Source organism: Anser cygnoides, chromosome 1 (genome assembly GCF_040182565.1).
Source record: "Anser cygnoides isolate HZ-2024a breed goose chromosome 1, Taihu_goose_T2T_genome, whole genome shotgun sequence".
NCBI classification, from domain to species: domain Eukaryota; kingdom Metazoa; phylum Chordata; class Aves; order Anseriformes; family Anatidae; genus Anser; species Anser cygnoides.
The window spans coordinates 11,034,816-11,060,636 of record NC_089873.1 but is presented as its reverse complement, the minus strand read 5'-3'; the positions used below and the strand labels follow the sequence as shown (position 1 = coordinate 11,060,636).

Here is a 25,821-nt window from a genome sequence, read left to right as displayed (position 1 = left end):
AAGCAAATGAACCAATCCTTTTATTCAATTAGATTCTGACTGAACAAAGCTGATAGTCTTCACTGGAAATTCGATGTGCACGTTTGAAGAAAGCATATGCTTTTCTCCTCTGCCACTCAGGATCAATCTGGAACATGCCCTGAGTGCTTGACAAAGCCAGACTCTGAAACAGTTTATGAGAAGGTTGAGGGGTTCAGGAGGAGGACTTAGGACCCAGCTATTAGCCCTAGATAATTCTTTGACATTAATTTCCATGCTAGTAGGATCAGGTCGTCAGACACAGAAGCACAGCATGCACTACATCTTTGACCATATGGAGAAGTCATTGCACCTTTCCAAGTGTTCTGAACCAGAGTGAATCAGCTTTAGGAAAGCTAGGGCTATTAAGATATTCTATTGCAGCTTTTCACACCACATATTGTATTATAAAAATTGAGACAGCATTTAAAAAAAAAAAAAATCTGTTCATTTTAGGGCTTACTTTGGTGTTAACCTTTTTATGATATGTCTTTTTCCTTCCAGCTGTTTTCTTTCATATTTATTGCAAGTGCTTTTTATTGGAGCATAGCTGTCCAGAAATCGGTGCTTTTGAAGGCAGAGTTGATACACAACTGAACTCTTCTAAATGGCCTGCTCTGTTTACATGAGGCTTGTTAAATAACAAAGAGCAGAAAGCAAGTTCTGAGCATTAATGTGGATTTCATCATTTATCATCTGCAGAGTACAATGTCCTTGCAACTTCAAAAGATAAAACCTTAACAGAAGATTGTAATAGAAAGAAATATTGCTTTGTAAATCTTTGTTGTGCAAATCGCTGTACAAGCAGTTAATTCTCATGGCTCCCAGAAGGTAGACCAGTCACCTGAACATCTTTAATACTTTGAATGTAAAACTGTAACAAGGTCTGGTTTTGACATGTGGGAGATTTCCACTTTTATAATTTTGGAAGCATTCCTGCACATTTGAAGTTATTGACAAGTTTCCCATTGATTTCAGAAGTTTTTGATAAAATCCACTGTTTTTATGAATTAATGAGAAAGTCCCCTTTTTGGACTACAAATATAAAGAATGAGATGTTTACCACGGAAGATCAAAATCAGACTTCAAACACTCTGTACAAGATCATCGGAAGAATGATTCACTGTTGATATAGCTGGAGTTGTTAGCAAATTTATATTTAAATCACCAAAATTTCAGTGAAACCAGAAATGCTTAGAACTTAGAAATTTCAGATGGAGGCGCTCATCCAGTGATGCTAGTAAGGCTCATGCTTGTCTCCTTTTTTGCTAGCTATTGCTATTGGTTGGTTTTGATATCAAGTGCAGCAGCAACAATAGCCCCTAGGTTTGTGCAAGGTATCCTCTTTTGCATCAGTTTATGTACCACCAGTAGGACTAAGAGACATAGTGAGGGAAGCCATTTCCTGAAATGTAATTAAGCATATTAAAAGAAATACTTAAAATGCCAAGCCTCCCATACTGACATTGTAAGGAACTACAACGCTTTTGGCAAATGCCCTTGTTTAGATTAAACACATCCTTTCCACCCCAAATTACTCTCTCCATAATATGCTTAGGCCATTGTCTGTGCAGAATTCCAGCAGGAACCTCTTGGGGATACTCCACAGTATCACATCCTGGATTTGGTTTTATCTTTCATTTTATGTGTGGTCTTGCTATTAGATGCATGAAGATCTTTAAAATACCGGCCCTCCTTACGCTGCACAGTAAAATCCCTCACTGAAATTAGTACTGGGAGACACTGATTTTCATTGGGAGACACTCATTTTTCTAAGCCTAGCAATGCAGTTCCAAACCTTCTTCTTTAAATAAGAAATATAATGCTAATTATGTAGATGTGCTTTTTTTTTATAAAATACTTTATTAAGAATAATAAGAATAAACAAGGTTACAAAAATACCGACTTTATTAACTAATGAAGATGCCATTAATTACAGAAGATTTGCAATACGAGTTATAACCACAGTGTTCCCTTTTCATTAGGCTTTCAACTAGTTGTCTTTAATGGGAGCATTAATTTTCTCACTTAAATATGAAAAAATACTCTTATCATACACTGAATTCCAGAGGCAGCTCCCTGAAGTTAGATCCCACACAAGGAAACACCATACATAAATGCCCAAGAGTGTATCTAAAAAGGAACACCATAAAATATTAGGATGAAAAGCCATGTCAGTTCCTGCCAGCAGCCCCAACATTCATAAAACAATAATATACCAGTGCACATAAGGGAGGAAGAAAATAATCAGTAAGGAAAGAAGACTAAATAACCAATCCTACTGGTTTTATACAGGTTCCATGGGGGTGAACTGGTTTACAACCAGCCTTCCAGAAGGATGGCAATAAAGCCTCGCCTGCTGTTTCAGTTGCTGTGAAGTCCAGAACTGGTGGGCTTTTCGGTGTACAAGGATGCATATAGTTCAGTGCACAGCTGTAGGGAAAAGCATTGAGCAAATTTCAGCCCCCGCTTTTTGACAATCACATTCACTGATTTCAAGGGACATTTTGCCTGAGTAGATTTTGACCGTCAGAGACATATTTGGACCCTCACCTGAAAAAGTGAGTATCTCTGTCAAGTACAAACAACAAAGATCTGCAGAATGTCTCAGGGAATTTTAGTCTTAAGCTAGAGAAGATTTCAGCAATAGCAGCAAAAATCTGGACCAGTACATTCCCAATGAGAGCAACAGTTTCTCTGAGAGTCATGAGGTTTATGAGAGAAAAAGAAATAGGGAAAAAGCTTTTTTAAGGGAAAAATATATTCATTAATGAAAGGAAGAAGTGTCAGTCAGTTCCAATGACCAAAGAAAATCAGTAATTAATTCAAACTAACTTCAGTAGCACAAATCAGGTCTTAGGTTTGAATCCCAAAATTTCATATCCAGTTATTACACTTTTCAGAGTCCATGAACTAGTTGCAGTAAGGAAAATGAAGATGACATTCAATGGAGTCTAAGAATGTTCTTCTTAGATAAGGGTTTAAGTTCTGTACCCTTTAATTTTAATATGAGTAAAATCATATCTACAAAATAAATTCCAGATCCCACTGAAGTTAGTAAGAGGCCTTCCAGAAATTTAGATGGGCACTAGATCAGGTCCCCCTGCTATTATAGAGAGAAATATGTTAGAACAATTGAAAAAAAAAAAAAAAGTATCTATAGAGTGTACTTTCTTAAGAGAATCCTGTAGTTATAACAGTTGCCTGGTACGGTACCATTGGTACCAACAAGAAATATTCACAGGAATAAATGAAGTACAAATTCATTACCACATATCATTATTTTTCTCTTCACTTGCTCTTCAGAGCCTCATGTGCCCTCGATACTAAGTTAGGGAGAGCAAGAACACCTGATGAGCAAGTGCATACAAACATGTTAAGTTCTGGAGCAGCAACTCTGCAAAAATTTTACTGAGGCGCTGTCCAGAACAAACAGGTAAAAATCCTTACACATTGTCTAACAAAAAACAGTATTTTTATCATATATATATATGTGTGTGTATATATATATATAGAAATCACAGTCTTCTGCACAGCAGAAGCTTATAACTAAAATATTTTAGGGTTCAATTTCTTAGATAGACTTAAAATGCCTGCAAATATAATACAGTGAGCACATAATTCTTAGAATACAAAAAGTGAACATGGAATTATATATTTCATCCACATTCTACTTGTGATTGATAACAAAACTCACTTGGAGTTTTTTCAAAAGTCTCTCTTAAAAAGTTAATCCTTTCAGTATGCTATGGTCCGTATATACTTAGTAAGAATACACCGTTTACATACATAGCAATAATTAATTGTAAATACAACAGGCTAAATCCTGCCCTCTTTAGGCCTGGTGAGTGAGAGAGCCCAAAAGGAGCATAAAGCCTTCAGAGGCAGACAGAATAGATCAAGACAGACTATCCATGTAGCATCCACAACCTCAGATCCCTTGTACAGGGAAGTTGCATCTTGTCCAAAGAGACTATTTACATCAGGAAAAATTTCAGTTCTGCTTGCTAAAAGACTTCTTCCTATGCACCAGTAAACTGCTGGATGCTTGACACAAATCTCAGCAAGCCAAGCCACTTAAGCATGGGCCGAAACTCATCCTAGTCCACCAGCATATTTGAGTCCCACTGAAATCAAAGTGCACTGCTGAAGAAAATAATTTGGTGAGTCAACATAAGCACTGCCTCCCGTGACAGCTCCCCTGAAGCTGTTACTTTCTGCCAGGGCAGAATTCAGCCCTGCATTTTTTGAATTAAATGAAATGTTCTTTTTTATATATACATCATGATGTCAGCTTAGCGGCTATGCAGTTAGATATGATATGCATACCTTACAATTTGCTACTGGAAACATATAAAATTACATAGTCACAAGTGAAGTAACAGTGCAGTTACTTATGTGATTACAGTAGTAAAAATAACTGGATATATGTTGTATCGGCTTTCAAGAAATTACAACCCCCTATAATAACATATTGCCATCTGCTAATTGTGTAATGATTCCAGACATACAACTAAATGCCTGAAGCAGAACAAGCAGTTTTCACAGATGCTGAATAGTTGTTCCCTTTCCCAATCAACATAAAGGAATGATAGTTCTACATACAGGCAGGAAACACAAGATACTAAACAACTAGTGATGTTTTCCATATTTCATACAAGATCAGATCCCTGCAATAATTTTATTACCCTGAAAGGACCTATACAAAGGATATGTTTTTAACCAATCTAAGGTAAGGTCTTATCAAATATCTGAAGTCTCTGAAAAGACTATTAATGTATAACTAACTTTTACCAGTACTGAGTCTCTCAGTCAGGCGTTAGATTCAACTATACTTCTTCCTGATATAAACAGAGTTATTTTAATGAAATACCTAGGAGCATGTGAATTTTTAACACTTGCCTCTTGAGAAAGATTTGGGCATATTTAGTTGAAATTTCTTTTAATGGCAAAAATCTGTCAATGGTTAATCAAGATTAATCTTTTTAAGTCTTATCAGATACACTTTTTAGCATTGTAAATTCACAGTTACTTCTGTGACTAACTGTGAACAAATTATAGTTTGCTAACCAATCCGTTTCTATATCTCTTCCTTGATCCAGAGGGTTTTTGATATATCTCTTGTGGGACCAAGTACAGAATTAAAAGGGACCAAGTGCAGAACTAGAGCCTACAGATACTGTGTAAAAAGAAGTGATATCAACTTCTACGAGAGCTCTACTGAAGGAAGGCTTGTCAAAATTGGTCAACAATGAAAAGACTAATTTCTAAAGGGACTATTTTTCAATGAAATATTGAAATATTTGACCTCTCATAAAGGGGTAAGAGAAATATGGTCATATATGCTGTCGTTGATAGACGTATATATCTCTCAGTAGGTCTTTTGTCATATATGAAGAGAAATACATGGCTCACAGAAAGAATAAGATGTGTTAAATAGAGCTATAATTTGTTTCTCCTTTAAAGATAATCTGAAGAGCAGCATAAAAGAGGTCATATGATCTTTTTCTACAAAACCATTTATCATACAGTAATAATATTTTTGCAAAATTGTTTACCCATTCAAGTATCTTCAGGAGATATGTCACCATACTTGCATATACCGTAAGTCACTCCAATATTTATAAAACAACACTGATAGACAAAACACTGAAAACATCCATAAATATTAAAAGAAGCTCAACAAACTTGACTATCAAGTAGTTAAAAAATTGTTGATCTTTACATTACACATTAATTCTATGCTGTCCAAAATCTGTGAATGGAAGTTCTTGAGTTTTTCAGGGTTTTCTGTAGGTCATCATGATCTTGTGTATCCACCGGGAATAATATGAGACCCGAACAAAAATCCCAGGACGATTTCGAATGGCGCATCCACGGCCAGGAACAATGACACCCACTACTATTTTCAGCCTGTTTTGTTCACAAACCAAGGGACCACCATAGTCACGCTAAAAAAAATAATAAAGAAAAAAAATTAATTTCTGAAAGTGTTACAAGGAACAGTTCCCACCTGTCCGTTATTGCCTGGTTTCTCTTTGGTAGGACCTAGCTTAATGAACGGGCATTAGAGTTATACTTACCATAGGACAAAACATAGCTTCCAATATCTCTTTCACAGCCAGAATCGACATGCAAGTAATCCTTCTTTACATATGATTCTAGTGACTTCAGACTACCAGCTCTTACTTTCCTGTTTTAGCTAACTGCAAGTACAATATTTGTTTATGTGCAAATAAGTGAGATGAGGAAGAAGTGAGCTGACTGATAAATATATTTGTTGTGATAACAGACTTTGTTTCAAAGTTTACTGACAGAACAAGGTGGTTATCCCTCTGGCTGTATTCCAAGGCATTAGGATGAGAATCTATGTGTACTAATAGGCAGGGGAAAAGAAAAACAACAAAAAAAAGTAGTATTTTGCAGTGTAAAAAATGCAACTTGTTAAAACACTCATGTTCATTATTCTGTGTGAATGAGACAAGTATGCACCTCTGCATGTACTCAGTGGAAAATTTGTGCATGTCCAACTCAGATCAAAGTCTTTTTTAGCACTAAAATCCATACAGATTAAATTAGATTCAAAGTGTAATTTAGGTACATTCACGTAGATTCAGAATTTGAGCACAGATACTGAAGTTTTAAATCAGGCAAATCTTAATCTAGCAAATTAGCAGCAAAAGTAGGCAGTAAATGTTTGTATTAGATAGTGAGACTGTTTAAAAGGATAAAAGTTAACAATTAGCATTTTATTCTTTCTGACTCACCAGAAGAGTGGCAATGCTTGTCCTTTATTTGTTCAATTAGCTTGATCTGATTGATAGCAATAGTCAGGTAGCTATTGAGGGGTGGTAGTGGTTGTAAACCTCATGTAAGGATGAGAATTCAGCTATGTGTGCATTTGTAGTTTGTGTTGGCTATGCAAAATAGTATGGAGGAGGTCAGTCCGTGAGAGATCATCAGAATTATTGCCCCTGAGAATGATCAGAAGGTTTGGATTATGCTTGCAGCAATGGCTTGACCCATGTGGCTTATGGATGAGTAAGCAACGAGTGATTTTAAATCTGTTTGTCATAGACAGATTTAGTTGGTTATTAGTGTGCCTCATAGGGTTAGAAAGAGATAATGTAGGTGGTCTTATAGGGGTCCTATCAGTAAGGTAACCTGTATAATACCATACTCACCTAATTTGAGCAGTAGGGCACTGAGTAGTATTGAGCCTCCAAGGGGGGCTTTGGGGAGTCATAGGTGTAGGCTGTATAGTAAGGTTTCTAATATGAAACTGTAGTTGAGTTATATTCACATAGATCTGGGGCTCGAACACAGTCGTTTCTACCCAGGGAAATTTACACTGAATCTAGAAAGCTAGCTGCAAAACTAGGCATTAAATGTGTTAGGTGGTGAGATACGGTTTCAAAAAATAAAAGCTAACATTTCACATTGTATTCTCTCTGGATCACCAGAGAAACAACAATGCCTGACCTTTATTTGGTTATTTTTTTTTCCCCCCAACTGATTACAGATTAATTCCCACATGAACAATGAACTATGTCAGTATCATCAAAGCTACTCATAAAACATTTTTAAGAGTGGAGTTTCACCTGCCAATCTGATTTTGTTTCTCTGCCTGTTCTTTGCTTAGGAAAATAGCTTCAAAGGGGAGCTCAGGGAGCCGGAAACCATGTGGTGATTAAGACTGATTGCTAATATTAATTCAGTCCATTTCTCCTTGCAGGGGAAAACAAAGTGCAGGAACCCCAGCAGACTTCCATGCAAATGTTTCATTTAGAAACCTTAACATGATGAAATATTTGATTTTCAAGAAAACAACAACAACAAAAAACACTACACTTTGCTGTAGTAAGAGGATCCTGTGGGGTATTAATAATAAAAGGAAGAGGCCTCAGCCTGATGAAGACTTAGTTTCACCATGGTTTGGTAGTACCCCTGGGTAGGGAAAATTTCACTGGTTAACATTGGTATTAAGAAATAATCTCTTTTTCTCCGAGTACTGAATACATAATAATACTCAGGACTGCCTTCTTTCTAGACGTCACTTCTTCAGGCAGATTTTCCACACACAAAGATATCTTCCTACCATAAATGATTTACTGCATTTCTCCACAGATGTCGTTTCTCTAACATCAACACTAGTACCAAGAAAACCAGCTGTATCAAATTACACTATCACTGAAGTGCTTTCTCCTCTACTCAATATATTATGGCTCAGGCTTGATTAGGGAGAAAAAATCCTCCTCTCTTCTGTCTAATACTGAATCTCATGTTTTTTGGATCTTTCTTTCATAACTTTACTAACTCCACTGAGCTTTTTGATTTTATTTATTTTTTCTTGTTCTTTATTTTGTGTGGAAAACTTTATCTAGCTACCCAGTTAAATTTGCTCCAGTCTTTGTGGTCTGTACAATAAGGGCTAAAATGGTCTGTGTGCTAGCAATAACAACTTATTTTGACTGAGTGGAAAGCAAATTTATCTCAGTCTAGCAAAGTGTTTAGGCACCTGAGTATATTTAACACGTATGTAAGTCCTTTGCTGATGTGGCAGTATAGTGCGATTGAAGCAAAGGAACTTCTTCCCGCACTGGCAGAAAATAGATCACTAGAAATGCAAATCATTTTCCAATGCAGAATATTCACATATGTATTCTGTGATTCTGTGTATTGCGTACAAGTTTGATGTAGAGAGAATAATTTAAAAACTCTAGTAAATTATTTCTGAGAAAGAAATAACCATGTCGATGGCTTTAATACACTCATAGGAAATGTAATATTTACCTCACAAGGCCCAGCACCAATGGTTTCAGCCACTGCACATATTTCTGACTCATTCACAGTGATCTTCCCTTTGAGATATTGGTTGCATTTCTCATTCCCCAAAATAAACAGGTTTGCTACTCGGAGAAGGCCATCATAGTTAACTACTAGGATTGAAAAGAGAATGAAAACTTTACTCTCTTTTAGGAAAAAAAAAAAAAAAAAGTATTGAAGATCCAGTCTGGATAAGTTTACTCACATAACTTTATTCTTTTCACTTTTCCCTGGTACTCACATTTTCATTCATCCTCACTGTTATCATGCATATAATCAAACATATCATGTCTTTTGGATTTTGTATATTTGCTACAAACAAAATTTGCAAGAAATTTGCTTTGTGCCGTGTCTCTTCAGTTCTCTGAGAATATCTGGAGATTTTTTTTATATTAGAAGAAATGGCTAGATAACTACATTTCTACAAATTCTACAATTTACTACCAGCTTGCCTCGGCACATCATTGATAGCAGGAAAAGTGAGAAATGTTGTCACTCTCTTCAGCAGAGCAAGGACTTCATTCCATGCCTTAAACGGGGGTTAATGTGCAACAGTGGCTTCTCTGGCCTAGGGAAGGACGTGTGACTTGAAAAATACTATTACAGTGCAGGGTCTTTCTCATTCAGTGCTGGCTCAGCTACACTGAATGACTTTGTGCCTGCAAGGGCAGAGCCACAGCTTTATGCAATCTCCATTCATCAGCATGAAGGTCATGAAGCAGGAGCCCTGTGGAGCTTGTTCTTGTTCTACATGTCAAAAGACAAGTCTGTACAAGCTGCAAAGACAAATAGAAGGCCCAGACCTGCCCATTCTCTTCACAGCTATCAATAAAAAGTGCCAGCCTTGCCCTTCACTGAATTGTTATCCTGTTTTCTTAAAGAAAAGAAGAAATAAAAAAATAAAAAATAAAAAAATTTTTTAAAAAGTGTAACACTTTTTCCTTCCCTGACTGGGATGCTATGAGGATTATATTAAGTAGCGTATAAAATATAGTACAAAGTCCTTAGATGACAGATGTTACGTATTTATGGTATCACATAACTCCACAGCATTGCAAATTCCATTATCAGTTCTCTTAAGCTAAGCTTTTCTGTGATGCTGCCCCAGTCCTACTTCCCTGTCCCCCAGACAGCCATTCCCCTCAGAAGAAGGCTAGTATGTCCACGCTGGGAACATCAAAGGCAGTCATCTGGGGGAGGACTGGTACAGATTACTTGCCACCCACAAAGAAATGTGGAGTAATGGTTACAAGGGAGAGAACCTCAGAATTACAGTCTAGTTTCTGCTCTGCTTCCAGGACAGCATGAGTACATTGCTGCTGCTTACTCAGGGTCTGTGGCAAAATAACATTTGAGCACAGTAATTATTGCAATAATTATTGTCAACTGGCAGCTATTAACTTTATCATCAACACATCATTAGCCAGATAGAGTATTTACCAGACTAAATAAATGTCTGTTCTATCACATATTTGTATTTACTTCACACAAAAAACTGTGCTTAATAAACATCAGTAAGGTTGCAAAGTCAAGTACTCAAAAGTTAGGAAATGCCAGACAGGGCTGCCTGTGTATCCTTAATATACTGTCTTTGTGTAAATTAATTATAATAATGTCTTTGATTACATGATGCTGTATTAATTTTTCCAAAGGGTGGCCTGCTTTGGGATATAGAAAAAAGGTGCTCAAGTAGATGGATGAGAAGTTTTCAAAAAAGGGTTAGAACTCTTCAAAACAATTCTGACAGATTTTTTAAACATGTAAAACAATATTTTTATAGTTTGTTCTTTGAAGCATTTGAATCATTTTGCCTGTCTTTGGAGGAAAAAAAAAATAAATAAAAGATGGGGTAGAAAATATTTCAAATGAAATTATCTTAGATAAAATGCTTAAAGGATTACAAAATTAAAAAAAAAAAAAAGTTGAAACTGCATTTTATAATAAAAAGTTTTGGACAAGCATAGCATGAGGCAATACCACCAGCCTCTCCTATAATAATAAGAGGAAGGAAGTTAGCTGTCAATGTTTTCATTTAGTTTTTAAAAATAATTTCTTACATCCAGTGTATCCCCATCCATAAACACTGCAACTGGTCTTCTCTGGAATGGTACATCCAGAAATGGGCAACCGGATTATTTCTACAAAAGTTGTCAATATGGCAGGTCTGAAAAGAGAAAATGAACAATAGACATAAGGAATTTTACTTCACATTCTATAGTCTACCCTAAAAATCATTTTAAGTGCTATTATAGACCACAGCAGTTAAAAACTGTGCCAATTCTTTACCTTTCTCTTCCTTCTTTGAAGAATATGATGGATTCTTCTACCTATTTTTTGTGTTACAGCTGTGAACTGTCAAAAAAATTCTTGAAATGCTATCACCACTTTTATGCTATTTAACTTGAGTTTTCATCTTCAGAAGTAATGATGACATTTCATTTGAATATATAGTTTTGTTAATACAGAGAAAGTTTGAAAGCTTATATGTACACAAATATCTTAGTTGAAATCTGCTGCTTATTCTATAAATGAAAAGCATATAGTAGCCAATGTGTGTGTATATATATATATATATAAAAATACAAAGCACTGTAAATTAAACTTGGTTATTGGGGGAAAAAGTATTTAGGCACTGTATTTCAGAAGTAACATCTGTTCTAAGTAAAGTGAATAAACATGAATTTTTGCATATATCAAGTGAAATCCATCCACTTAATATATTATTTCTTTATGTGCCCAGCAACAACTGACATGAACATCTTACTGTTAGAAGTTTAACCTTTAGAGATGTCATCTGCAATATCACAACTGTACAGAACTGAATTTGCAATGCTTATTTTGGAAGAATTTCATACAGTAGCTGAAAATCCTGGAATTAGCAATAGTAGCTACTAACCTGCTAAGTTTCAGCAAGACCAAATCTGACCCTGCAGGACCATATACCAGCTGAGAGATATTCAGAACTTGTCTATGCTTCTCCTCTCCCTTTCCTTTGATATTATGGACTCCAAGCCAGGCTTTGTAGTCTTTCAAATCTTTGTACCTAAAGTAGGCAAAGCTGGTTAGAATTTTGCTGAATGTATAACAGAATAACTCAAAAAACTCTGCTTACTATGATTGTACTAGAAGATCTTAACTAACAGTCTTCACTAGAAGTGGATCTACACTGCCAATTGTTATTCCAAAATCAACATGCTCAAATGTATGCTTTTGGTCTAAAGTTACTACATAATTTTATTGTTAACCATGACTAAAATGTAATTTTTGTTTCCTACTAGTATCCAAACATTTAGAGGCTTGGAAAGTATGAACCTTGAAACTTTTCAAGATTTGCCTAAGAATTCTATTTTATTGTGTCTAGTTCAGCAGAAGCATGGGATTATTTTCATAAAGAGGCAATTGTGTAACTCTTGCATTTGGAAAACATACCTCTATGTAAAATAAAGTTTTAGCCTAACAATAATAATAACAGAAAATGGCAAGGTCCCACAGGAATTTTTATATCAGGTGAGCAGTGTTAAAGCCAAAAAGGAGTGAAAACTGTTGCATTTAAGTTAAGGAATTGTTGTGCTTTTAAATAACAAAAGATACATATATTTCAATATTGCAAAGCTACAGACTACTGTACCGAGAAGGGAAACACTGTCTTGCTGTTAGAACCCACTCTTCCTTTATCAAAGTACCTCCACAGATATGCTTATTCCTGAAAAATAAAATAAAATAAATTATATATATTTTTTTCTTTCTACCTGGACAAAATCTCTAGAGTGTTGCTGTCAGCTTTCATTTATGTATTCCCCAGGTGTAGGGAAAGGTGGCTGAATGACAGCCTGTGAAAACATTTCACTGTCCATTTGCTATACATTTTGAATACATGTAGTAGCATGACTTTCCAGATTTGCTTCAGTTTGTATAAGCCAGGAGGAAAGAGAAAATCAGTTACTTTATTTAGTGTTTTCAAAGATGGATTTATAAGAAAGCTATCTTAAAAAAATAAAACAAATAAAATAAAATAAAAACAATAAAACAAAACAAAATAAAATAAAATAAAATAAAATAAAGTGGACTTCTTTGTGATAGGAACTGGACTGAAACATTCAATCAAGACCCCAAACTGCCAACAGATGTAAACAATATTTTTCAAGTAAGTATTATTCAAAGCATTATTCAAAGTGTTATTGACCTCAAGGTGGAGAGTTACTATTTGATTACCAGTCCTATGAGATTTCCATCCCCACATACTTCAGTTGGAAACAATCTGCAATGTATGACATCCTACACATGATTATGGAAAACCTGCAGTATCATATATCAAGTAAAATTAAAACAATTAAACATGACATTTTTTTTCAAAAAAAAAGCTGACTTTGGAATGCAGATTAATTAGTTTCCTTCTTTGTGCCTCCAAAATCACATTTATTTTCTACAGCTCTTTGGAAAGTGAATCAAAACTGTCAGCAATTTGGGAGAAGCTTGAAATCTTACAAATTATAAATTCAAATCACACAAATGTTCACAGTTTTACAGGAATTGTTGGAAGAAGTCCAGACTCAAAATAGAGTTTAAAGAAAGCAGAATAGCACAGATGCTTTCTTGTTTTGTGTTTTTTGATTGTTTGTTTGTTTTCATTTTGTTTTGTTGTTCGGGGTCTTTTATTATTATTATTATTATTTTTGGTTGTATTTTGGTTGAGGAACAGACTGTCTGGTCCAAGAGGCTGGGGTCTATAAAATCTTGATTCTATCCCGTTTTACTATAAAAAATGTCACAAAAAGGAACATAAATGTGGTTCCTTCATGTATATATCATTATTTATCAATGCAACTTTACAAGATTTCATGATCTCCTTTACCAGACTGACGAGCAGACAGATGAAGGTTACACTTCTTATTTAAATGTAGCGCAAAATCCAAAGCTGATTTCCTGGAATGGATGAAATTCCTCCAAATATATTTAAATACACTTGATAACAGAATCTGGATCATATGTATAGGAAAGCATGTCACTGATTAATTTAATTAATTAATTTTATAAGTGGGCATTGATTGCAAATATGCAAGTTTGTAAGCAGCACTAGGACTTTACCATTCAGACACAGCACTTCTATTTTGAGATGTATAGTTAGACTTTTTCAGAATAAAAGTTAGGATACAGAATCATTTATGAACCCTCTACGCCTCCAAGAAAAATTCTGGAGTCATTAAGATTTTGTTTCAGACAAAAGTCTATCTGCTTCCCTGGTAACAATACAAAATAAAAGTACATTTTTTAACCTACATGTTAGACTTATGTAATACTTAAAAATATATTTTGCTTCTGGCGTATTTGAGGAATCTCTTTTTTTAAAAAAAAAAAAAAAAAAAAAAAACCACCCCCAAGAAAACACCTTCAGTCATTTATGAACTTAATGGAATTCTGTAGCATAGCACAAAACCCAGGGTCAATTTGCTTAATTTTAGCTATTTACATTTTAGGCACTCAGATATAATTCACCTTTCTTGTCTAAAAGTTCATCAGCCATCAAGGCTGCTTTAAAAACAGTGGCAAGATAAACTTTTTGAGAGTGATTCAGCATTTCAGTCCCTCTATATGTTTATTTAGTCCAGGAATAGAATGATGTTCCTCTAGAAATTTATTTATCGGCCATCTGCTAAACTTTTAGAAAGATATAGACCACTATGATATGAGCCCATGAGATGGGAACATTGACAAGGATGGGAAGGACTCCCAGCATTTCTCTAGCAATGAAGAAATATAGAAAATAGACTTTTTGTCTTTTCTTTTGCCCCAAAGTATTAGTTAAAACATGTTTTTAAAAGGGATGACATAAGCTAATAGTAATAAGCTGTACTGTAATCTGTACTAGAAGAGCAAAACAAACAAACAAAAAAAGATGCTTGAGATCTATTTCCTGCTATCCATTAGTGATTCATACTTCTAGCTGATGAGTTATTAACCAAAGAGTAATGAACTCAAGAAGCAGTAATTCTGTGTTCTGGCTTTTACACAGTAGCAAACTAAGATCTGCCATAATGTAATACACATTTCCAGATGTACGTGTTAGGGTCTTGATTTACCGAGTGAAAGAAATTTCCTTATAGCTCCTACTTATTTTTTAATACAAAATACATTTCAATTGCATGCAATTTTATGAGCAGAAAGGTAAATTAAGCACGGGTGTATATCCTGAATCCAATACTTCATATCTAAATGCAGTGCTGTTAAAATACTTATATTGACATGAACCTCAATTTTCTTCTAGCATTCTATAAAATAAACAGCTTAAGGCAGGGTGTTAAGCTAATGACAAAAAGATCTACAGTAGCCGATCTAAAGAATCCAAAGACTAGAATGCTGTGTATGCTTTAGAAGCTTATATGTGTAAGTTAGCAATAATTAACATATAACTGTTTCATTGATGGACTGAAAACTATGGAAACACGAGATGTTTCAGGAATGCTGATTTCCTTTTTTTACAGGATTTAACTGCAATCTACAAGTATCCTTACTATGATCAACTTTTTCTATAGTTCCAAAACAAATATCCTATTAGATGCTTTGTCCTTTTTATCAAAGTGATAATTACCTGTATGTCAAACTAACCACCCATCCTTCGTTAGTTTGAGTTGGGATTCCATTTACAACTCTCAAATGTTTTGTTGAGGCACAAGGAATGACAGTATCTGAAAGCAGGTCCAGAGATCACATTTTACTAAAAACAGCGGTAGGAAACCTGTGCAGTTACACATAAGGACCACAAGAAGGTCAATATTTATCATGGGTAGGGTGTTCTTTCCTGAGCTAATGAAATATGTTTCTAAAGTATCAAAACTACTTCAGTGAAGCTGGTTCACTCTATAGAGATATTTGTAGGGAATATAAAATACATATTTTTAAGTTTATTACAAACATTTCCATATTTATAAAGTAAACATTGAAAGTCATTACTGTATCTCGCCAATTGCGAGATAGGAAGATGAGAATAAAAAGTATAGTAAAGCTATTCTACATTTGCCTTTTTTTTACAGCTTTTTTTTTTTTCCCAAGCTGTACATTTTGTATCTTTAATTGATCTTTTTTTTCCTTCCCAATCAGAAAGAAATGGCTACTCTTGCAGAATATAATGCATGCAGTGCACAGTACATCTGCAAACTTACCATCCACACTGGTTGTAGTAGGAGTTGTATCACCTTCACCTAGACAGACACATAAGATGCATACACAATACAAAATTAAAACACATCTAAAACCTGAACATAGTCAAAATAAACAGCAAAATGCATATTGTTAATTTTAATATTTCATGAAGTTTAAAATTTCAGTGATTTCATTCTGTAAAAGCACAGTTTGTTCAGGTTAAATAGGATGGAAGAATTTCATACCAATAAAATGGAATAAGAATTAAACATTTTGCAACAGTAGTTTCAAGCATTTCTCATCTTGGCTGAATCTTGAATACATCAGGCTCTCTGAAATGCTCAATTTCTACATTTCATTTAAGCCAAGGCAGAAAAATGAAATTGTCTTTTTTTCTGTAAGCGTACAGGAACAGTAGAAGTCATGTCATTAAACATAGATCAACTTTAAAGAAATTTTCTAATTTCCTTAGAAGTCTTTGAAACTTAAAAAAAATCCCACTATATGTTGCTATCACAAAGAACTTATCCTTATGAAATTGTATTCCCCAAAATCTGGATTTGTTTTTCCATCTAGTCTAAGTCGTGATGAAGTTAAAATAAGGTTGCTTAAATTGTCTTCAAAATTTTTGCCTTCCATAAAGTCTGCAGTGTGGCCTAGTGATATGAGCTAGATGTATGGATGTAGTTACTGAAAATTTGTGTGGGCAAAATTTAACCTGTCTTATCTAACTAGATTTCTGTCATTACCCAAATATATAAATGTGTGTAAAGATATATATATATATAAATTTCAACTATATATAGTTAAAATTATGTGTATATATATGCATATGAATATGTATATGTGTATACGTATGTGTATATACATAGCAAAGTTTGAACAGATCAGTTAAAGACACCAAGTACACTTGGTAACTACCAACATTTTGTTCATACTGCTTAAACTGGTTACCAGTACATGAATAAGCTATTAGTAGTTTAACACTAGTCCACACAAGTTGCAATTCTAAAACAGACATATTCCAGCATTAGAATCCAGTTATCACAATACTAACCATTACCTACAATACAAACATGACAAATATTTTTTGTGAATATTGCCTTAGGAATTGATAGAATTAACTAAGAAAGAATGAATAAAATTTATATTCAGTCAGTCATTGTTCTTTATCTACATTGACATTTGCACATTTTGTTTACTATTCACATAGATGCCAAAAAAAATCACCTGAGATTTCTAATATCACCTCATAGAAATGCTGCAGTTCAGACTATGAGGAAATGCAGTGAATTACTGCTAGGAATGAATTTAACATTATCCTCAACCTCTAGAGATCACAGACATATTCAAACGCCTGATTTATCATTTAAATGTTCTCCAAGGATATATACCACTGTGATTTAGAAATAGGAATTAAAGAGAAAAATCTTGAACCTAAATGTGAATTGCACATTTTTTTCAGCATTAATGTATTTTTTCCACCTACCTTCAGTTTATTACTGAATTCTCTATGACTTTTAATTCTGTATAGTTGAGCTATTTAGCTTTATAACATGCAACTTTAGAGGAGTGATTTTCTTAATTCTTGCCAGGAGTTAAATCATCCCCAAAACATCCAAAAGCAGGATCTAATCTATATAGCACATATACACATCATCATACATATAGTGAGTTATCCTCACTTGATAAATACAGAACACACAAACAGACCATGAAGCTCATGCCACAGAAGATAGCTGTCCCTGGGTTTCTTAAGGCCACAGCCTGCATTCTAACCACTAGACAATTCTTTGTTTCCATCCAGCCCTCATTCAATAGCTAGATCCGCTGGAATATGTTTGACTATTTGTAATAGCCCTTTTATGCTCCTGCTGTATAAATAAGCCCTGAAAACTCCAAACTGGTCAAGGAAAAAGACCCCTTGTTCAAACATTGCACAAGCAGCTTCTCTCCATTCCTTTTTAGTCATATGTAATTGATTCTTGATATAATTACACATTTTCTGCTGCCACAAGTGACAACAGAAAGGTATACACTGACACCATGGTTTCACTGAGACCGCACAGTTGACAATGCCTGAGGCATACCAAGTACTCACATCGAGAAATAGGGCAGTAATCCCAGGGAACGAGAGGATCATCTGTGTAACACCAGGGACCATGAAAATCATCATCTGGATTGCGGCAATAGTTTTTCTTCAGTTTACTAACATCTGGTTCTCTGAATATTTGTATATGCCTACAGGGAAAAAAAAATCAAAGTGTTGAAAAGCTTTATACTATAGCCCAGATTTTCAAAGGTTAAATATTGCTTTGCCCCACATTGTAATATTAGCTGATTGAGAAGCCTACAGGTCAGTGTTTAGGGCTGGTTAAAATCAAAATGAAGTTGAGTCACAAATATTCACTGGATCTGTGTCCAACTTTCCTCTGGTTGGTATTTTAAGCAATGAGTGGACTTGCTGGAAGGTTTCTAGATCTCTCTCACTCGAGCTAAAATCCCTGGATACCCTCAGGAGGGATCTTTAAACTGATTATAAGAGTGTTTATGCTGCATTCAGCAAATATTCAGGCCTGTTCTGGGAACACAGGTTAACTTCTCTAACTGCATGTTTACAGTTAACAGAAGGGAGCACTGAATCAGCACAGAAGAAAGCTGAATTTTAGGTAAAGGAAGGACAAATGCAATAAAGTTAAGCAACTGGAAAAGAAAAATTTGAATGTCTCAAACTACAGTGAAAGGCGACCTAAGCTGCAAACCCACATGAAGCATTTAACTAAACGTGAAAGTCTGAGGTGACAATCTGAAGCAGAGAAAGATGTTTATTTCTGGTCTTTCAGACAGGAGCGTACACGTTTCTTAAGTTACAGTTGTGCTTCCCTCATAGTTAATAACTGACCATGCAAGTTGCTTCTAGCACACCCAAAACCAGAGTAACTGCTGAAGTGAGACAAATACCTCCCCAAGGAAGTTCCCAGATAAAAAATTAGTGACAGTAAGAGAAGAAAGGCTGATCTGTCCTCAAGATGACGTGAATGCAATTGCATCAGGCATCCAGTTGGTACAAGGTTAAAGCTAACTCATTCACAGCTAACTGAATAATTCTCTGAGCTCTCAGAAGGCCTGACCTTAAACCTCTGCCTTCCTTAGACGGACAGTAGACTGGAATATATACGCTGTCTCTGACTCTGTGTAGGGGAAACCACACATAGTCCAGCTGGTGATTCTAGACAATGCCACTGAAATCTGTCTTCAGTAATACAGCTTCTCTGGAGACTGACTTACTGATTTACTTTGTTCCTGTTAATCCTGAAATTTATTAATCTACTGTACTGAACAAACAGAGACAACATTGATGATCCTAGCATGATTGAAAAAGTCTTAGAAACTCACAGCTCCTTTTGTACTTTCTGCTGATTCATTTTTACCTGAACAAGTAAAGCAAAAAAACTTGATATTTTCACTACTTGAAAAAGAAACCAAAGCAACAAAACACAATAGAAACTGCAATTTACTTTAATTGCATTTGATGTCAATGTCATTAGATCATAGACCCATGATTAAATTTCAGTTTGCATGGGACCACAGGAGGTTTCAAGTCCAAGACATGCTTGAAGCAAGATGAGCTAAGAGAACAGATCAAGTTGTATGGGAATTTACGTTGTTCAGAACTTTGAAAAAAGGCAAATATAAATATTAAGCAAATGTAACATAACCATTTCCTGCTTTATTTCTTATCATCTCACAGACAAAAAACACCACCACCACCACCACAAAAAACATTCAAGGACAAAGATGGGGCAAACCAGACCAGTAAACTAAACACTAAGTAAAATGCTGAAGCCTGCAATTAGTGGTTAGTCTGAATAAACACGTTGTGTAATATATTTGAACACTGAAAGAGAAAGAGGGGAGGGGAGGGGAGGGGAGGGGAGGGGAGGGGAGGGGAGGGGAGGGGAGGGGAGGGGAGGGGAGGGGAGGGGAGGGGAGGGGAGGGGAGGGGAGGGGAGGGGAGGGGAGGGGAGGGGAGGGGAGGGGAGGGGAGGGGAGGGGAGGGGAGGGGAGGGGAGGAGAGGAGAGGAGAGGAGAGGAGAGGAGAGGAGAGGAGAGGAGAGGAGAGGAGAGGAGAGGAGAGGAGAGGAGAGGAGAGGAGAGGAGAGGAGAGGAGAGGAGAGGAGAGGAGAGGAGAGGAGAGGAGAGGAGAGGAGAGGAGAGGAGAGGAGAGGAGAGGAGAGGAGAGGAGAGGAGAGGAGAGGAGAGGAGAGGAGAGGAGAGGAGAGGAGAGGAGAGGAGAGGAGAGGAGAGGAGAGGAGAGGAGAGGAGAGGAGAGGAGAGGAGAGGAGAGGAGAAAAGGGGGAGAGGAGAAAAGGGGGAGAGGAGAAAAGGGGGAGAGGAGGGGGGGAGAGGAGGGGAGGGGAGGGGAAGGGAGGGGAAGGGAGAAAAATTGCTACGATCCAGGGTATAAGGGTCTATGTTAGAATCACTGCAGAAGAAAGAGATGCCATCTGGAGGTAGTATTTATTCAGGACTCACTGAACCATCTCTGTCTATTTCGTATGCACTCACCTACGTAAGTCTTCAATATTCTTGTCCCATGTGGAGCAAGTTAGCCCAAATCTTGTCTTGGATAGATTTCCCATGTAGCTCTTGCCATTGCCACGATAACAATCTGAATAAGACATGTTGAGACAAAGAAAAATGGAGGGTGATTGTGCAACACTGAAGAGAAAACTCTTGCTTTCCATCAGTAACCCAAATAATTAAAACCAAGTTTTGTATTTAGCAAAGACTATATGATATAAATCAGGCACCAATATAAATCAAATCAAAATGAAAATGAGAAAAAAAAATGAGAAAGTTTTCAAATTTAGATACATAATCCCCTGCTTGAGACCTTCATTCTCAGCACAGTAGCATTTTTGTCTTACTGAGATAAACTGGGAGAATTTATTTCATAAATAGTTACTTTATGGTTAATTTAGAATGGTCACACCAAATATTCTAAAAGTTGTCAGGAACTTTTTTATACAAACCGCCATCCTTCCTCTTCCCTCCCCCAAAACAGACTCTCTGCCAGCCTACCTTCAACAGCCTAACTACATGCAGACTCTGGATACTGGTTACATTTTAAAATTCTTGATTTAAGTTCTATTTTAGCAGAATCAAAAAAATCAACATGGCTTTAATTTTAATGTAATTCGAAAACTTGCCTGTTCACTCTAGTAGAAGTCATGTTTAATTCATGCTTTTATCACAAGCCTTTTTGAGACTTTTCAAGAGGATTATTTAAAATGATCATTACTCTAAAGACTTTTTGTATAAAGCATTTCATTTCATATTCATCAGTAGTTTTACTTTTTGATAATTGATACATTAATTTAAAAAAAATAAATAAATCAAAATGTAATCCTTGCTCTGACACAGCTCTTGTAACTGCAAGTCTTTATGTCTTAAGAGATAAATTAGCTAAAATTTATAGATGAAGATCGTATACACTGAAGTTGGGTAATAGGTTGCAATAGGTTGCAGTTTATGGTATGATTGACATAAATTCTCAGCGCGCAGTAATACTCCCTAGAGTGATACCAAGACCAAGACTTAGGAATGACTCTAGGGAGTGTCTGTGGACTTTACAGACAGAGGTAATAATTTAAAGAGGAAAGGGAAGTCCTATGTGTTTTTTTTTTTTCAGTTTAAAACCTTTTAGTCAAGGGGATATATGAAAAAATAAATAGACCACATTTGGTGGCCTCACTTGCAGTTACAGAAAGACTGTAAACCAAGAAATTGTGGGAAATAACTCAGTTTTGGGAAAGGCCTTTCAAATTAAGAAAGGTAGCAGAGTGCAGATTCACCTTGTCTAAAAATCAGATCCCATAGTAAATTTTTACTGCAGCTTTTCTTGCTGGAATTAACACATGAACTGAGAAATGAATCTCATTTACACCATGATGAATCCCAAGTATGCAAATAACACAAAAGCAGAACTACACAGGTGTAATGCAGATGTACTGAGATCAGCTTCTTCAGTTTGCATGCCTGCCTATCTGCTATTTGGAAGAGTACAGCATTCACTTAAAATCACGTTATCACCTTTCCCTCTGTTACCTTGTTCATTTGATACATCACACTTAGGAATCTGGGAGCAATAACCAATCCGGATGTTTGGGTCAGTAGTAAAACACCAGGGTGATTCAGATCCATCTGGATTTCGGCAGTAGTTCTCCCTCAAATCCCTATAAAAATAAATATGTTAGCTCACAGCATGGAACACCTAAAACCACTGATGCATTCTATTGCTTTTTATTATGAATTAGTAATAATATAGGCTCCTTAAGGTCTATGTGTTACTGATCATTGTCAGGTGCAGGGAGATGAGGAGCCAGTAGGAACACAGTGTCCAGAAAATATTGTAATTGTAATGAGAACATGGTTCTGAGAATTCATTTTTAGTGGACTTGTGTTTTGACTGGCTATAAGATTTCATTTGAAGATTAATAATATTTTCAATATAGTTTATTTTCATTCATGATTCTCCATCAAAATTTGCATGCGAGCTGACATTGGATACACCTGCAATCCATTACAAGTGCTTTTAAATACAAACATTACCACAGTGCTTAAAATTCCCTGTACTTGGATGGTTCTGCTGAGCTTAGAGAAACAAAGTCCTAAAGATTGTCAGTGATTCATTTAAGAAAATGAATCTTGGAATACAAAAAAATATATGCTGAAATTCTATACAGCTGTTACATTTAAAATAAAAGTTGGCCACAAGGGAACATCTTAAATGTGTCTTGCAGCTTGAATTAAATAGTCAAACCTCTTAAATGTAACTTTTATTTTCCCATCTCCTGACAGTTGTTGCCATGTTCTGTGCAATGCTGTATTTCACTGCATTTTTCCATCTGCAACACTTACTGATAATAGACTATGGAAAGAATTGTCCTAGTGCTGTAATTCTTCCTCTGTGTTTTGAACATTCATACAAGTGGTTTTATTGATTTAGCTCAAGATATTGGCCTAAACAGCCACTGTGCTCTCAAGCATAGGCTGAATAAAAAGGTCTAATATTGGCAGCCACTCTACACTGCTAAGAAAATTGTTAAAACCTTTGTGGGTTTTAACCTTTAGGGCCTAATCCTGCAGCAGTGTTGTATAGGTACAGCACGAAATGATTTAAGCAATGATTGATTGTCTGAGAAACACCTGTGGGATTGGGCTCAAGCACTAATTTATGGGTAAATTCAGGATGGTCCTGAGACTGACAGAGGAGGTTTAGTGTCAGTCCAATTTTCTAATAGAATGATTATTGTCATGTTTTCATATTTACTGTGCACGATATTTGTTTTGCTTAAACAAACTACTGTTAAAGAGTGAATCTGAGCTGAAACTGTAATCTTTTCTTTACTTTGCAAGATCCACACCATTGAATGCCAGCACAAGTCCAGATTAATATTTAGCTGTCAGTAAAGATATTTCATGTAAACTGAGCTTTAAGTCCATGCTGGTTGGCTTGGTTTCCTCTACAGTCATTAGAAAAAGGACTGAACGAGTGTGATTAAGGTAACTGCTTAAAATAAGTAGATAATTCATATACTAGAAATGTATCTCACTTTTTGGTAACTGTACAGGAAGTTTAGATGAACCATGGTCCTTCAGGTAAAATCAGGCCTATTCGTGTAAATACATTTAGTTACGAGACAGAAAAATGATTAAACCCACAGAAAATAAAAGAAGTATCATCAAATATTATAAATGCCAAGTATTGCCAGTGAGATTATATTTAGGTAACATTTAGGGCATGTTAAGTTAAATTCAGTAACCAAACTGCAAACAAGTACTTATCCCCATGAAAGAAAAACAATAGTAATGTACAAGCACTGCTGGAATTCAGGTTCCACCCTGGGAAACATCTATTAAATGTTCAATCAATTAAACACAAGCTTGATGATAATGTTCATTAAAAACAAATAAACAAACAAAACTACATTTTCACACAAATGCATTTAGAAACTACAGTTTCACACAAAATCATTTAGAAACAGTATTTTGGTATAGGAAGAATTGATTTTCCCATATTCAAAAGTTTTCTAGCAAGCAAAGTAAATTCATCCCACTTCGGAGTGAGGGGCAGGGATCCCACAGCCTACTTTGGTGGCATGAAGTTTAAAAACAACAAGAACTGCTCTTTGCCTACTGCAGTAACACCTGCCTGTGTCTACTCACTTGCACTTGAAGTTCTCAGGAGTGATGTTGTGCTGGTGAGGAAACTGAGAGTCCCACCTTTGGCACTGGATTCCACTCCATATGGTGTTGACCGTGCCGCGGTAGCCCTCACCCTGCCCCTGGATGCACGTTGTTGTCTCAGCCACTGCCTCTGTGCTGTTCATGATACCTGCATCTGCAGAAGAGGTGCTGTTTTATTTTCTTAGAATTGAGACTGGTTCAAAGTGTTAGGTTTGTACTCTGCATTGCAGGTCAAATTGTGGGAACTGGAGTTCTTTGGTGATATTGCCACTCTGATGCCTTTTACAGAATAATTATCTCCTCTTCCCATTGGCAACATCCATGAGATCAAAATGGGTATTGGGCCTTATGCTAGTTTATCCACCTGCAGGCCAAGACTCTAAAAACTGTGTAACATTTAAGAGCTTTTCTTAGATAGTTGGCCCATTTATATAATATTGAAAGTCAAACAATTTTCTTAGTTATTGTTTCCAGTTAAGCAAATATTTTCTCATTTGCTTAGCTTTGCACACTGAGTGACCACCCATGTGTGCACTGCTAAACATGTTAAAATATGTTTGCAGGATGAGAAGAAACTGATTGTTTTTCTCCATAGAATTCCCAGAATATCAAATCAAAGAGTAAAAAAAAATAAAAAAGAGGAAAAAAAAATCTTATTCTTATTGTAAAGTAATGTGCTAAATCCTCCCCGAAGCTTCTCTTTTTGTATCTCATATACTCAGAGAAAAAAAAAAAAAAAGAGAGAGAGAAAAAAAAAAAAAAGAAAGAAAAAAAAAAGGCTTGTTTTTAGAAATCAAATATCATTATTCTCTAAAGAGAGACAAACATTTTAAAGACCAAGAAATTCATCAGACTAAAGATCTTTTACAGATGGTGATATAGTCTGCATTCATCCTAGTATGGTCCATCTTTAACTAAATTCAGAAAAACAGTGGTTTCTGAAATGACTTATTCACATAACTTGAAAGTCTGTTATTATTTCTTATGCAATTTTCATAATTGGAAATTAATGGCACAGATGTTGCATCGGATATATACAAAGTAGTACAAAACTAAATATACTACAGTAAAAACAGTGCAACTACAATGTCCCCAAAAGTTTCCAACACAATATTTTTTTTAAGTAACTGTCCATCTGTTGGTAATTGCTATTGTTCACAAGACTAAACCTATTAATTATCCTAAAAGTATTGTTGTCAGCAGTAAGTACGTTAATAAAGTTTTCAAATTACTTTTCTGCAAATAGTCCGGTGATTAGAACAATATTCATGTGTTTTACTCATAATATATTTCATGCCTGGTACTTCAGCCAGTTCTGTGAACTTGTGGAGAATATGGTTCTCAAGGAAACCAAATGTCATAACAGATGGGTTTGGTTGATTTGCTGTCTAATCCTCTATGTTAAAGATCACTTTTCTGTCAGATGATAACATCAAGTTCTGAAGTTGAATTGTACATTTCTCCATGCTGGAGAAAAAATCCGCTTTTCTCTTCATCTGGTTGATGTTTTTACATCAGAATTTCATAGTCAAATTTATTTCCTGTCCTTCCATCCCAAGGCAACTTGTCTGCAAAAGTTGTCCCGTT

At 35.7% G+C, this 25,821-nt stretch overlaps 1 protein-coding gene across 5 annotated transcripts in view; it reads right to left on the bottom strand.

The window, feature by feature from the left end:
- Positions 1-1,908: 1,908 nt before the first annotated feature.
- The window catches only part of HGF (hepatocyte growth factor), a 64,772-nt gene continuing 40,859 nt past the window's right edge, over positions 1,909-25,821 (bottom strand). For 2 of the 5 annotated variants that reach the window (XM_013180476.3, XM_013180475.3), the window contains exons 8-18: positions 24,214-24,388; positions 22,093-22,220; positions 20,551-20,653; positions 18,083-18,222; positions 16,002-16,040; positions 15,431-15,527; positions 12,473-12,547; positions 11,741-11,887; positions 10,902-11,008; positions 8,812-8,957; positions 1,909-5,969 (exon numbers count right to left, since the gene is read on the bottom strand). In XM_013180476.3, the coding sequence (XP_013035930.1) occupies positions 5,799-5,969; positions 8,812-8,957; positions 10,902-11,008; positions 11,741-11,887; positions 12,473-12,547; positions 15,431-15,527; positions 16,002-16,040; positions 18,083-18,222; positions 20,551-20,653; positions 22,093-22,220; positions 24,214-24,388 (1,328 nt within the window). In that variant the 3' untranslated portion in view covers positions 1,909-5,798. The remainder of the gene's footprint in view (positions 5,970-8,811; positions 8,958-10,901; positions 11,009-11,740; positions 11,888-12,472; positions 12,548-15,430; positions 15,528-16,001; positions 16,041-18,082; positions 18,223-20,550; positions 20,654-22,092; positions 22,221-24,213; positions 24,389-25,821) is intronic. The other 3 variants (XR_010826632.1, XM_048062793.2, XM_066983485.1) reach the window with 3 other exon arrangements.